This window comes from Tauraco erythrolophus, chromosome 4, assembly GCF_009769465.1.
Source record: "Tauraco erythrolophus isolate bTauEry1 chromosome 4, bTauEry1.pri, whole genome shotgun sequence".
NCBI lineage: Eukaryota > Metazoa > Chordata > Aves > Musophagiformes > Musophagidae > Tauraco > Tauraco erythrolophus.
The window spans coordinates 18,084,555-18,097,741 of record NC_141468.1 but is presented as its reverse complement, the minus strand read 5'-3'; the positions used below and the strand labels follow the sequence as shown (position 1 = coordinate 18,097,741).

The window sequence follows — 13,187 nt, the reverse complement described above, 5'->3', positions numbered from 1 at the left end:
ACAATTTCCAACCCATAGTGAAACACCGGAACAATTTACACATATTTTGGTTGATGGGGAGCGTGCAAGTTTTTAACTGGTGGTGTCACCTCCTCCCATGTAGATCTGCCAGTCCCCAGCTTTAGATTTATCACCTGGGTCTGGAAGCGGCTGAGGAATTTGAAAACCAGGGCCAGCATTGTTGGGTATTTGCAAGAGGATTGCTCAGCAAATCGTGTCCTGCACCCCCCTGAAAATTCAGACTTGAAAGATGATGCAGCATCCGTACCCCCCTGCAATTACAGGCTCATACCTCGATTGCGGAGGGGGTCAGGTGCGGAAGTTTGGAAGCAGCTTAACCTTTAGCAGGAACACTTGGGTGGCTGAGTGTCACAGCTGGCTGCTGGGGCCAGGTGTCACCTACCCTGATGTCTGCTTCTCTCCTTGTAGGAGAGTACTGCGAGGTGAACGCGCGCTCTGGCCGCTGTGCTCCGGGGGTGTGTAAGAATGGAGGAACCTGCGTCAACCTGCTCATCGGGGGCTTCAAGTGCGAGTGTCCGCCGGGCGAATACGAGCGGCCGTACTGCGAGATGACCACCAGGAGCTTCCCCCCGCAGTCCTTTATCACCTTCAAGGGGCTGCGGCAGCGCTTCCACTTCACCGTCTCCCTCATGTAAGTCCCGGTGGGGAAGGGCTCGGTGTCTGGTGGCTTCTCGCTTGAGCTTGGGGAATGTTTGTTAAATATTGTCACCAATCAAATTACCCGTGTGTAGAGGTTGTTCTGGGGCTTTCTGACAGTGACTCCTGCGAGTGGGGCACAGTCGTGTTGTTTGAAAGCACTTGATTTCTGCCCTGCTGAGGGTGCCGCTGAGGTGCTACCTCCTGATCTGCCTCTGATGCAACACAAGACGGTGGTGCGGGGATAGGGGACACCAGAACCTCTCTGGCCACCTCTCAGCAGCCCTCAGCCAGAGGGGCACGGGGGTGGGTGGTGGGTTTCCCACTTTTTGTGGTTGTGCCTGTGGCCTCCTGACTTTCAAGTAGCTGCAGAGCTGACTCATTTGTGCTGCTCGTTTGGGAGCACTCTTCCCCTCTCCTGTTTCCCAGCCTGTGAGAGGACCCGGTCTCATCAGGCCATGGTTGAGTGCAGGCTGGTCCTCCTCAGGTTTTTGCTCTCTGTTGATTCCCAGCCTTGGGCTTGGGACAACCTCAGCTGTCCCAGCTCCTCACCTCACTCCTCTTGACCTTCACACTTGGCTTCTGTTTCTGGTCCCATCCCAGCTGCCAGGTATGACTGGCCTCAACCCCATCCCATCTGCCACCACGTTGGACTGGCTGTCCCTTTTCCCATCGGGGTACTCAAGGAGGCAAGAGGAATGATTGTGGCGGCCACACTGTGTTGACTACAGCTCTCCTCCCCTGAGTGACACATCCCAGAGGAGAAAACCCTCTTCTGGAGAAGACTTCTTGGGTCAGGCTTGTCTGCCATGGAGCCAGAGCTCCAGGTGCACATACGCCTCTTCTCTGCAGAGGGAGTGGGTTTGCATCTTTCCCGTGGTTTAGCCGTAAGGTTGACCTTTGGTTCTCCCTCACAGTTGACTGTGAGTAAATAGCACAAAACGTGTTAGCCCCGACCCCAAAGGGCAAAGCTGGGGATTTGTTGATACATACAACAACAGCCACAAAAACAGACATGTTTACACATCTGTCCAGAGAAAGTGCTCAGGGAGGACACCACCAGGCACATGTCCCATTCAGCACTCAGCAGTTACCTGGTGGTTTACATCTGTCAGGAACCAGGCAGCATCTTTCCATTTTATCTTTCATCTACCTTAATCCTAAGGTCTGAAATTTTATGGAATCCTGACATTTTGGTTAAATCAGAAAGTGTAGGCATGGTTTGCATGCAAGTCGAGGCAAAGAAGAGATGCGCCTGTGAAGGTCATTTTAGAGCATCAGATCTAAGTACATGGAAAAGTTGAGGAGCAAAAGGCTCTGTTGGACTTGTTAGACCTACAGTGAGTGCAAACAAAGGAGCTGTCTGGGCTGGCTGCCAGCATAAATTACCTGCACTACCCTTGGCTTGTCCCTGCAGCCACGTGGTGTCATTTTTCAGGCTTTCAGGAAAAGATCTTTGACATGTAGGGTACTTCAAGTTAAAGTGACTCAAATTCTCTGTGTAGGGGTTATTGAGAAACAGCAAACTACTGTAGCAAGGTAATGCTTACACCAGGGTTTCTTCACCGTATTTAAAACCAGGATGGCGTATTTAGTCATGAGCTAAACACTTCTGAGTCCACTCAGTGTGATTATACAAAGTCTAGACCATCATGGAGTTCATCCCACACTGTTTGGGATAATGACACATTTAGCTTTTCATACCTGAAGTTCACTTTTATTTACACTTGTTATTTCTTTGGCTTTTATTATCCTTCAGTGTGGGTGGAAAACATCATGTGAGGATAAGCAAGAATTAGCAGTTTAACTAGATGATGATTTGCCATTACATATTTTGTGATTTGAGATCATTTGTAAAATCCCAGGGTGTCTAGCTTCCCTCAGCCTCAAGTAACTCATGACCTGCTTCTGGCAAAGAGCGGCATGTTTGCATTGTCCAGTCTCATAACTATAATGTGATTCTTTTTAAAAAGTATTTGAGTTACTGACCAGACGTGTCTTTCTGCTCCCAGCATTACACGTCTTCCTTGCTTCCTTCCAATGCTTGCTGCTCCTTCACTCCAAGAGACAGTGTCAGTGGAGACATTTTCCTATTTATTCAAAATTCTGAGATAGTGTCTTTTGTTTCCTATGTCCTGAGCTTAAAAATATCCCTTCTATTTAAAAACAGTGGATTTTTTCCCCTGCGGGTGATAACCAAACAAGTTCAAAAGCAGTAGTGTTTTAACTATTAGTATGATACAAAAGATGCTTTTGACTAGTGGCAAAGAATGGAACTGAGCACGCAACTAAAGAGTAAAGAAATATAAAAAATAGCTTAATAATTTAATAGTTTACTAAATAATAGTTTAATGAGTAAAATGATGGTAGAGAATTGTAACCATATCAGAAAAATATATTCAAACAGAACCAAGGTTCCTATTGTTGCTGATCAAACTAAGTCTTTCTGCCCGCTAAAGAAGCATCACTCTTATTATTCTCATTTCTTTTGCTCGTATGCATCCTGAATAGATCTGATCAAAAAAGTTTTGAAGAAGCAGTTATCCACCAAAAAATGCAGTCTTGGGAAATGCTTTACAGGAACTATATTCCTTTAGATGAAATATTTGACAGTGAAAAGTAGAAATGAGATCAATGTTTTGATAATATTAAAGTCTTTCAACGGTATTGTCTTAATTAATTTAGTTTGCCTTTTACTTCTATAATGTTATTTTATATTATGTTAAATAAATTTAGAAGTAAAGATATATTTCAAAACTGATTACAGGTAATCAAATCAGTAGTATAATATTTTGATGGGCTATAACGGATTCTTTGGAGTTTGTGTTTTGTTGGAAATGTCAAAATCTTTACTTCTGTTTTTTGAACCAGAACAACTCATTCTCCTTCAAAAGTGTTAAAAAACATATGGAATAAAAATTCCTCTTTCCGTGTAGTTCAAATTCAGGCTGAAAGGTCTCTACTCGGTGTGAGCCACAACATAGCGGATGTGTGAGAAACAACTTTTGTTAAAAAATATTCCTTGGTTTTGAAATTTTTTATTTCAAATACCAGACCGTGTTGTTCCGAGATACTGCTGCTTTCGCATTCTCTGAATTCAGGTTTTGTTGCATCTCATGAGAGTCTTGCTGGTAGACATGACATGACAGGCACAAGAATCATTTCTTCTGTCTGTGGAAGGCAGTTTTCATGAGTTGTGTTCAGCAGTTGATTCATTTGTAGGAAAAGTGGGTTGATTTAAATCATCAGGCATATTTCCTGAAGTTCAAGATACAAAATCAAACTACACTGCCATTTGGAATCACAAGAAATTCCCATGGTTTCTCTCTCTCTCTTCATATAATATTAATCTTTGCAAAAATGTTTATGTAAAGCGTAATAAATTTTTGCATTTCTAAGTAGATGAAAGCTGTGTGTAAATTCCCAAAGATAATGGGATTCAATTAAATACACATAGCACGCAGAAATTTTGAAAAAAAAGTTCTGTGCTGACAAAAAAACAGGCTTTTTTAAAAGTGGGGTCGCCTCTTTTTCTGCAGGAAAGGTGTGATACATCCCATACTAGAAGCACAAGAAAAATAAAACCAAAACCCACCCATTGGCACTGATGTAGTGGAATCATTTAAGTGTTTATTTTCCTTCCTCCAATTGACTGACCTGTTGATTGATGAACCCTGATTGTCTACATGGCATTATTAAAGTCACTCTTATCTTTCCTTTCCCCCTTGCCTCCCCATCAGGTCTTTTTAATCAGTTGATGACTCTCCTTGTACCATGCGGCATTTAGACAGCAAGCAGGCAGCAAGTCTTCCCCCTTTGATGTGAAAATGCTTTCTAGCTTTCGGACTGTTTGCAAAGTGTAGTAAGTGCTACTGTTTGGCAAGTGACAGGTAGTCACGCTGCATTGTGCGTCTGCCTAATTTTACTGTTCGTGAAGGTCCGCATCCACAGCAGTTCTCTGCAGAGAAGATTTCCATAACTTTCATCTTGTTTGCCTCTGTTGATTGTGAAAGACTAGATTTAGACTGCAGCTGACTCCTCAATTTTATGATTTTCTGTATAAAGAAAGATTGAAAGGTTTGCTTTTCTGTGAAATACAATGCCATCTTTCTTCTGGGTGACTTGACCATCAGTCTTTAATTCATAAGCTGTTAAGAAGGAACTAACCCCTGATCTTTGTGTTCTAGGTTTGCAACCAGGGAGAGGAACGCTCTCCTCCTCTACAATGGGCGTTTTAACGAGAAGCACGACTTCATTGCCTTGGAGATCATCGAGGAGCAGATCCAGCTCACGTTCTCTGCAGGTGAGGTGTCACTTGAGTTGAGCATTTCTGTTTGCAGTCAGAAGATCCTCTCAACTCATTTGGAAACGCACTTCAGTGATTTTATACAGCTATTTGCTGCCTCGTTAATTAAGTAACCTGCTGACATTGTAGAGTGGACAACTGATGCTGGCTGCTGCAAAGTACTCCAGATTGTAGCGGTTTGTGGTGGTAACACTCACTGTCCTAGGCAGGAGCTTGTCAACATATCAGTTATAAAAGCTGGAGTTTATGACTACTATAAAAGATTGGCACTAGCCTGAAAGCTGGTCTCCAAGCCAATGTTTGCTTAAATGAGACTTCATTTTATCACGCTGTGATAAACGTTGTGTGTTGATGCGTTTTTATACTATGCCATCAGTGAAAGTAGATGCGTAAATGTTGTCTAAAAAATACGCAAGCCAAAGGAAAGGCTAGCAGACAAGTGAAAATTACCTGCTGTTCGATAGGGGTTGGTGATGAGCAGTGCTGTTGCTGGAATCCACTGCTGCACAGTAGAAGCACATCCCCTTGGAAGAAGCTGTAACTCACAAGGAATTTAGGAGAACTAAGCTGCCCGCTCATTGCTACGGTGGGCTAGGAAACAAGAAACGGAGGCTTTGGTGTTTGCGTGCTTTCTGCTCTAGGACAAAACCGGCATCTTTTAGTGCTTCTGGGAGCAGAGAGCGGGGAAAGCAAGTAAAGTTCAGGGTGGCATGTATCCCTGCCACCGTGGCCTTCTCCCAGGGGAGAGGTTTCCTCCAGAAAATCAGCCCTGGCGGTGGCAAAGCTCTTCCTGATGAAAGTGTAATCAGAACAAACCCTGACCGGTCCCAGCCTCAGCAAAGGAGTGTTTCCCAAGTTAAAAAAGCCCAAGTTTCATCCAAAAACTCATGCCCAGCTGTGCTTATTTCCATGACGGGTAGCATGTGGAGCTGTTAGCATGTAGCTGTACAACGTGGTTGAAGCACAATGAAGCCACCAGTAATCACCTTCTGTACTTCAGCAGGCTTCCTGAGCCTCTTGGTGGACCACTTGTGTTCCTGCTTCAGCCCAGGAGCAGGTCTATGAGTTCAATAGGAAGGCTTTGGTGGCTTTACTAAACCTCAGCAGGGCAGACAACCTCTTGTCGCAGACTTAAGGGATGTTTTCCATTGGGACAGAAACAAATATCTGGGAAGGGCTGTTGTCGTGTAGGTCAAGTGGGGTTATGTGTAGGTCAAGTGAGATGTTCGTACCTCTGTACTGGGCACATAACTCAGGAAATAATCCTGTTATTTGCCGTTATCCATATTCAAGATGGACATGTGGGCTCTAGTCAACTCTTATTTTATTTTTGTGAAAAGTGAGACATTGCAAGGTGGTAAAGCAGTAGAAACAGAGGCGCGACACACATTGCTGTTGTGCCCTCATCACAAGTAATGGTCACTGCCCTCAGACCCCATGGCAAATCCTATGGGACTCCATCGATTTACTAGTGATGCTTAAGTGCATATCTGGGCCCTTTGGGTTGAAGATATCCGGTTTCATTTCCCCTTTATTACCTCAAAGTTGTCCAAATTAGATTTTAAGGCAGGCTTTTGAATGGATTAGTGTAATGAAATAACATGCTGCAGTCAGAGATATGTTTTCTTCTGTAGCTCTGCTCCGCCTGTCTAAACTTGAAGCAAATTGCTCGGAAGGCACCCCGAGGATGAATGAGGGGAAAGAAAAAAATCTACTTGCACTTATATGCATTTAAATGTGAAGGAACTCCTTTAAAATACATGAAACTAAATTTAGATTTGCACTACTGCACCCGAGAGCAGGTCTGGTCCTGTATATTACAAATGGTATTTTCTTTGGAAGGAGAATGGTTTATGTTTTATAGTTTTAAGTGGCTTTTAACGAACAGTACAAGTTTTGGACATCTGATCTGACTGTTTTACCTGTCGCAACAACTTTTTTGCAGAAAGCAAAGCAGAAGGATTGGAGACGGGTGATCTTCCTTTTGCAGAAACTTTCTAGCTGAATAAAAAGTCCGATTTTTAGCACAGATTTTTTATCACTAAACGATAAAAAACCATCACAACAAGATGTCAAACATGCTAAGCTGAAATCTGTGTTGTTTAAATAACAGAAATATATAGGATGGAAGTTAAAAGAGAGCAGAGGACATAGCAATAATACTTACACAGGAGAAAGTAATTGTTGCAAGTAGAGAGTAGAAAGTGCATTTTAAGCTCAACAATACTGTGAACTTTGTTAGCTTATGGGAGGGAGTTATTTTTCCTGTGGTTTATTATGTAGAATTTTCCAACTGTTAAAAAAAACACAAAGAAAGAGGGGGGAAAAAAAGTCGAAACCTAGCAATCGCTTCTCCGTGCCAGGCCTTTTATGTACTTTCAACACGAATGTTTATTTTTCTGCTACCTCGGAACAGATATGCCTGGTTACTGAGCTGGTTCTGCTGACTCAGACCTGACTTAAAAGCTTCAGCTTTCCAGAAGCAATGGCAAGGACTTGCTTTCAAATTTAAATACTGAAAGCTTGCCAAGAATTTCATTAATCACTGGTAAAATTTTGCTGGGACCAAGGTTACCATCCATGGGTTTTGTACTAGAGTACTTTTGGATTTCACTTTCTCTGCTCTGATGAGGAGTAGGCATCCCTTCCCTGACAAAATATCCCGGCACGATCCTCATCATCTTAAAAACACCTCAAAGTGCTGCTTTTGGCAGAAATACAGAAAAATTCCTGTACATTTTTCCTCAGTTCACCACCTCAGCAACAGCTGGATCTACCCAGTACATCTGCTACCGCGCTCTGCAGAAACGCAGTAAAAAACTAACATGATTCACCCAAATGTGCCAGAAGCTATTTTTGTGTTTGTGCTCCAAAATAATTCCATAAAACTGGGGTTATCTACTGTCTCACAGGACAAAAACCCAAATTCCTCCGTAATGAAGTGAGACGGCTGCATCCTGTGCCCGATGAAGGACTCTCTGTGTTTTGGTTTAGTGCAGAGCAGAGTTTGCAGTGATGTTGACTGATCCCTTTGCCTGCCATTGCAGGGGAGACAAGCACTACGGTGGCACCATTTGTTCCTGGAGGGGTCAGCGATGGGCAGTGGCACTCAATCCAGGTGCAGTACTACAATAAGGTAAGACTAATTGTGTTGGTGATAAGCCATTTATTTGTGAAGTAATAGAGGCGTGGGTCATCTAGCTCTGTCCTGATGTATGCAGGTGACCTGAATTTTATTTATTTAACCAGGCACATTGCTACAGCTCTGCACAGATGGTACTGGTCTTGCTCACCTTGCCTGGGACAGAAATCCCCTTTGAGAGCTTTTGAGTTTTGTCTCAGGAAGGCAAAATCAGACCTAGTATCCCCTTTTCAGAAGTACTACCAGGGAAGCTTTCATATACTTGAGTCTATTTTAGTTTTCAGTTCTTTAAACTCTCATGAGTGTAGCTGAAACAACTGATGTATCTATTTGGATTTTTTTAAAGATTTGTGCAGTGCAGGAGCCTTCAGTGTAGTAACTACAAAGCACTAGTGTAGAATTTTCTGAAGCAGAGCAAAATTCTTCCCTATAACTGTCTTTTCTGTGTAAAACGACCAGTTTAGCTAGTGCAAGCTTCTCTAGCTTGGAAAATTTGGTTATTAAATGGTTGACACTTTTCGGTAATCAAAGGCTATCTTACTAAATCACTTTTTTGTCTGCTATATAAAAATATACGCAAGAGAAATTAAAAAAACGGCACTGCACGCAGTCCATGGGACCCAGAGGCGGGCTCTGGGGTCCCTGTCCCACGGCTGCGCCCTTGGTAGCTGTCAGGAACAGCTTCACTTTGACTGAGCCAAAGGCGGGGGCTTTGTGCAAACCAGCCATTTTGTGAAGAACCAAAAAGCAGGCTTTTACGGTGTATGGTGTCACTGTTTACAGATAGATGTCAGAGCTCTTCTATAATCTATAACAAAAATTGGAGAATTCATTTAGTTACTGGGAAGCGTTGCTTTTAAGTCTGACATGATAGCATTATAGGGGATTGCGTAAGGAAATAGAGGAGCATTGTTGGCTGTTAAAAAGGAAACAGGATACTGGTGTAGGAAGCTGAATGGAAGATGAAGGATTAATATGATCAGCAAGTTCTTTATTTCCCAGTGCTGCATCATTTCATCACAGTTTGTGTGGCAGTTTGAATGGGAGGATTAGAATTTTCTTTAGACTCCTAGATAGGGTCTCCTAGCCTATCCTCCTAGGATATTTAATTGAGGAAATAAAAACCTTTTCTATTAGTTATTTTATTATAATATAATTAAAACTTATTTTGTAAGTTTTGTAAGCTTACTATACTTAATATATTCTCCACTATCCGGTGTGCAGAGAAGCATAACTTGTTGTGTCACCATGCATTCATCTGTGGACACCACAAGGCTCTTCTTCACAAACTGCAACATGCCATGTTTCCATAGTCTGCATATTTCTTAATGAATCACTTTAGCAGAGTAGATGGCACTTGCTGAGGCAACGGAGGGACACTCCAGCTTTCCAGCTACTTTGTGTATGAAGAAAGGAGGGCACTGCCATGGTGATAGCCGCTGGAGCGGCTTGTTGAAGCACTGCCAAGCAGATAAGGGGCCCGGGCAGCCCCAGGACACTCTTTAAAAGGCAAAGAGATCTGACACCGATGTTAAAAATAAACCCCTGCCTCAGTTTCAGGGCTTGCTGCTGTTCAAGCAGACTGGTAGATGAGCCATGTTAGCAGCTGGTGTTTTCCTATCATTAACACGTGCGCCCTGTCATCATTTTCTTCTTCTGCCCCAGTTTTTTGAAGAGGAACAAGCCAGTCCCCGCTGCATGGGAGGAAACTCAGGGGAGAGAGGGAGAGCAGAGGGCCCGTGCCAGGAAACACCACTGACTTCACTGCCTTTGCCATTCTCATGATATAAAAGTGGTGAAAAGCAGGGTCACTGTGTGGATAGCAGCACTTTGCCCTTTGCTGTCCATGTTAGAGACCGAGGTCATCACCTTCCCCTTAGCAGTATTTATTCCAGAATGGTTAAATTTGGGCTGGCAGAGGGGAGCTCACAGTGTTAAGTAACCAGCACAAGTGGGATATGCTAACCTAGATGTATTCAGCAAGCTCTCAGGACTTCCCAGCATGCTGAGAATTGCGTGTTGCACCAGCTCTCCAGCAGTGAAAGAAGGAGCAGGCGCTGCGGGGCAGCGGCAGCCGGAGGCAGCTCTGCAGGTCTGCCCACCGGCCTGCCCCCCGCGCCCTGCAGCAGGGTTACGCCTTCGCCTCGGCTGGTATTTGTTTGCAAAGCAGTTCCTTGGCTACTTCGTGTTTTAACAAAGCTGGAAGAAAAGTTCCTGTGAGGAGGCTGAAAAGACAGAGATAATTTGGGGATTTGGGTTGTGCCAAGATAAATGGGATGCTGTGTCTAAACTTGACTCAGCTAAGACGTGTTTGTATAGCAGAGTAACCAAAAGTCATGAGTTTGCTTAAATTATGCGCTCATATTATTAAGCAGGTATTGCATCCTTCCGCTCTTTTCAGAATCCTTCTGCACAGTGTCAGCTCCTCGTCCCATCACTACTTCAGCCCCTTTTTCCGCTCAGACACCGCGCAGCCTCCCTGGGCAGGCGCAGCTCTCCTGAGCTGGCTCCCTCCTCCCTGCCTCCAGCTCATGTTTGGTCCCTACCTTCAGCCCCTCCTGGACTCTCCTCACTCCCTCAGCCCTCCAGCTCACTCTGGCGTTTTGCAGCTACGGGACCACAGGGGCTGCCTCCGCTAGCATTCCCACAGGGCTCCTTGACCCTTCTTCTGTTCAGCTGTTGGCCATGGAGCTTCTGGTCTTTGCTCCTTTTCAGACATCTCTTCCCAATGCTGTCCACAGGAAGTACGTAACCCATCGTCCCAGATCCCCGTAGAGATCCATTTTATTAATTCATCTATGTCCTGCTTTAAAAAACCCTTAAAGAGTTGTTTATACCTGCTCTTTCTTCTCCCTCACTCATGTTGAGTTGCATCTCCCTCCATCTGCCTTTCTCTCCATCAGCAGGTTTTCTTTATTTAATAGGTACGATCACTTTTGCCTGTCTGTTCACCAGTCCCTTCCTGTGTCACTTTTGTGGTTTTTTTTTCACAGCAAAACCCATACAGGCATTTCAGACTTTTCTTATTATTCACACTCCTACAGCCAAGTGCTGCCAGGCTGCTTGTCCTGCTATTGGTGTCATTACAGCTGGGCCTGTTCTCTTCCTACCCACCACTGAGTCCTCGGGCAGTGACAGGCTGCTTCGAGCTGCACCCTTTCCTCCTGTCTTGGAAGTGTAATACGTGTCATGGTGCAGGTTCAAATAAGTAGCAATTCAATAATTCCTTTTTTTGTTAAGCTTCTTTAAAGTATCTTTTTAAAAACTAAGCTAGAAACTATTCAGGTTATTTCCTTCTTTTCTCATTTGTACAGTATCTAGCAGGAAAAAAAAGAGCTCGGTCTTCTTTGGAGCTTTCAGATAATGCTTCAATTCATGTAAGTAGTATTAGATTTCATCACAGCTGAGGTTGGTTTTTCATCTTTAGTTTTTGAGGAGAATGACTAACAGGCTTTGATACATAATCTAAATCGCTTCAGTCCAAAGCAAATTTTTGTAGATGAGTTTTCACAGCTCTGAAAGCTGTTCCTGCCATCCGAGTTGATCGTGGTCAAGTATGAGCAAAGCTTGAGTGGTTTTTGGCACTTGCAGCTCTGTGGGTGATATTTGTCTGAGCGTCATTGGAATTTGGACTTCAGGAGTGGATGACTTGGATGTGGGGGTGATTCTGGTGGGAAACTTCCACAGAAGCTCTTCCCTTAACGTGGCACACAGTTCTGCAGTGTCCTGGTGATGCTGCCACTCTGCACAAAGTCCGTTCGGTAATAACAAAGATGAAATAAGAAGTAAGTGTAGAAATGGCTCCTGTGAATTATTTTCTGTACTCAGCTCAGAAGTGATGTGCTTGGTAATGTTTATCTTTAGTGTTGTTAAAAAATGTTGTTTTATAAATAACTCCTTATCATGAGGGTCCTCTGCTGCCTAGGGACAAACACCGGAGCCTCATTGGCGAGAGGTGAGTCCAGAGCCAGCTTTGTGCCACCATGTTTGCAGAGGAGCATCAAACCAGTTCTCTATCAGCTCAGGTACCTGGTGCTTTCTTACAAATCCTGGTATGTACAGGCACTGTAAAGCAGATTGTATTAGAGGAGGTAGAGAAGCAATGTCATTGCATTTACTGTGTAGTGATGGAAATGGATGCTTCCTCCCTGGGTAACAGTTGACACATTTGGGTTCAGTGGAAGTGCATGAAGCACTAAGGGAAGCACATGGATGTTGTGCTAAAAGTGTTGGCTCTGTATTGAATTTCTGGAAGCGAAGACACCGAGGGGAAGGAATTAGTAGCTATAAGAGAGCAGAAGTGAACTGGGAATGTTTTATAACCATTCTCCAGTTTCAGTTATATATTAAAAGTCTTGTCAGCTACCCAGTAGCAAGGTATCAGTTTACCTGTTAGCAGTGTTACCTGCCATTATAGACGTTTGCTGGCAGCGGGGGAAGGCAGGGAGGAGAGCTACTCACTGACTCTGTTAGCTCAAACACGTTACCTTCTGGGATCCTCATCTTGCAGCCATTAAAATCAGTGGGAGATATTACATTAAAGGTGACCTGCATGTGACCTGCTTTCTCAAGAGGTATATGCGTTGATAAGAAATTCAGAAGAAATGGGGTTTTTTTTGAAAGGTGGGAGAAGGGGAAAGATTTCAGCCTGGCAAATAAAACTGATGAAAAATAAGAGAAGCTTGTTCACAGGATAGCTGGAGTAAGGGGCAGCAGCAGTGTGAGCTGCCCTCTTTGCCTTGGTAATGTGCTTCCTTTCCACATGATGAGAGCACAGGCAGCCTCTGATGGAGTTTGGTCCTTATCCTTTGACTATTCTGAGCCTGCCAGCATGAGTTACAGTCAGTAGGATTAGCCATGCTGATATATGTTTGGAATAGGAGCAAAACAACTAGGGTGTTTGATGATAATGATGTTCAGTATTGATAATCTCACATGAACTATCTGGCATTCATTGCGCATACAGGATCATGTATGATTGTAGGCAGTGCTTGGGACAGGAGATTTTAATGAGCCCAGTAGTGGGTGGTGTTTTTGATTAAGTGAAAATGTCAAGCAACTCTCGCAAACTTCTGATAGAAA

The 13,187-nt window shown here is 43.8% G+C and overlaps 1 protein-coding gene across 1 annotated transcript in view; it reads left to right on the top strand.

Moving 5' to 3' along the window:
• CELSR1 (cadherin EGF LAG seven-pass G-type receptor 1) overlaps positions 1–13,187 on the top strand; it is a 176,307-nt gene that overhangs the window by 96,653 nt on the left and 66,467 nt on the right. Inside the window, exons 3-5 of the mRNA XM_086609920.1 lie at positions 430–652; positions 4,845–4,960; positions 8,011–8,099. Of these exons, the coding sequence (XP_086466046.1) occupies positions 430–652; positions 4,845–4,960; positions 8,011–8,099 (428 nt within the window). The remainder of the gene's footprint in view (positions 1–429; positions 653–4,844; positions 4,961–8,010; positions 8,100–13,187) is intronic.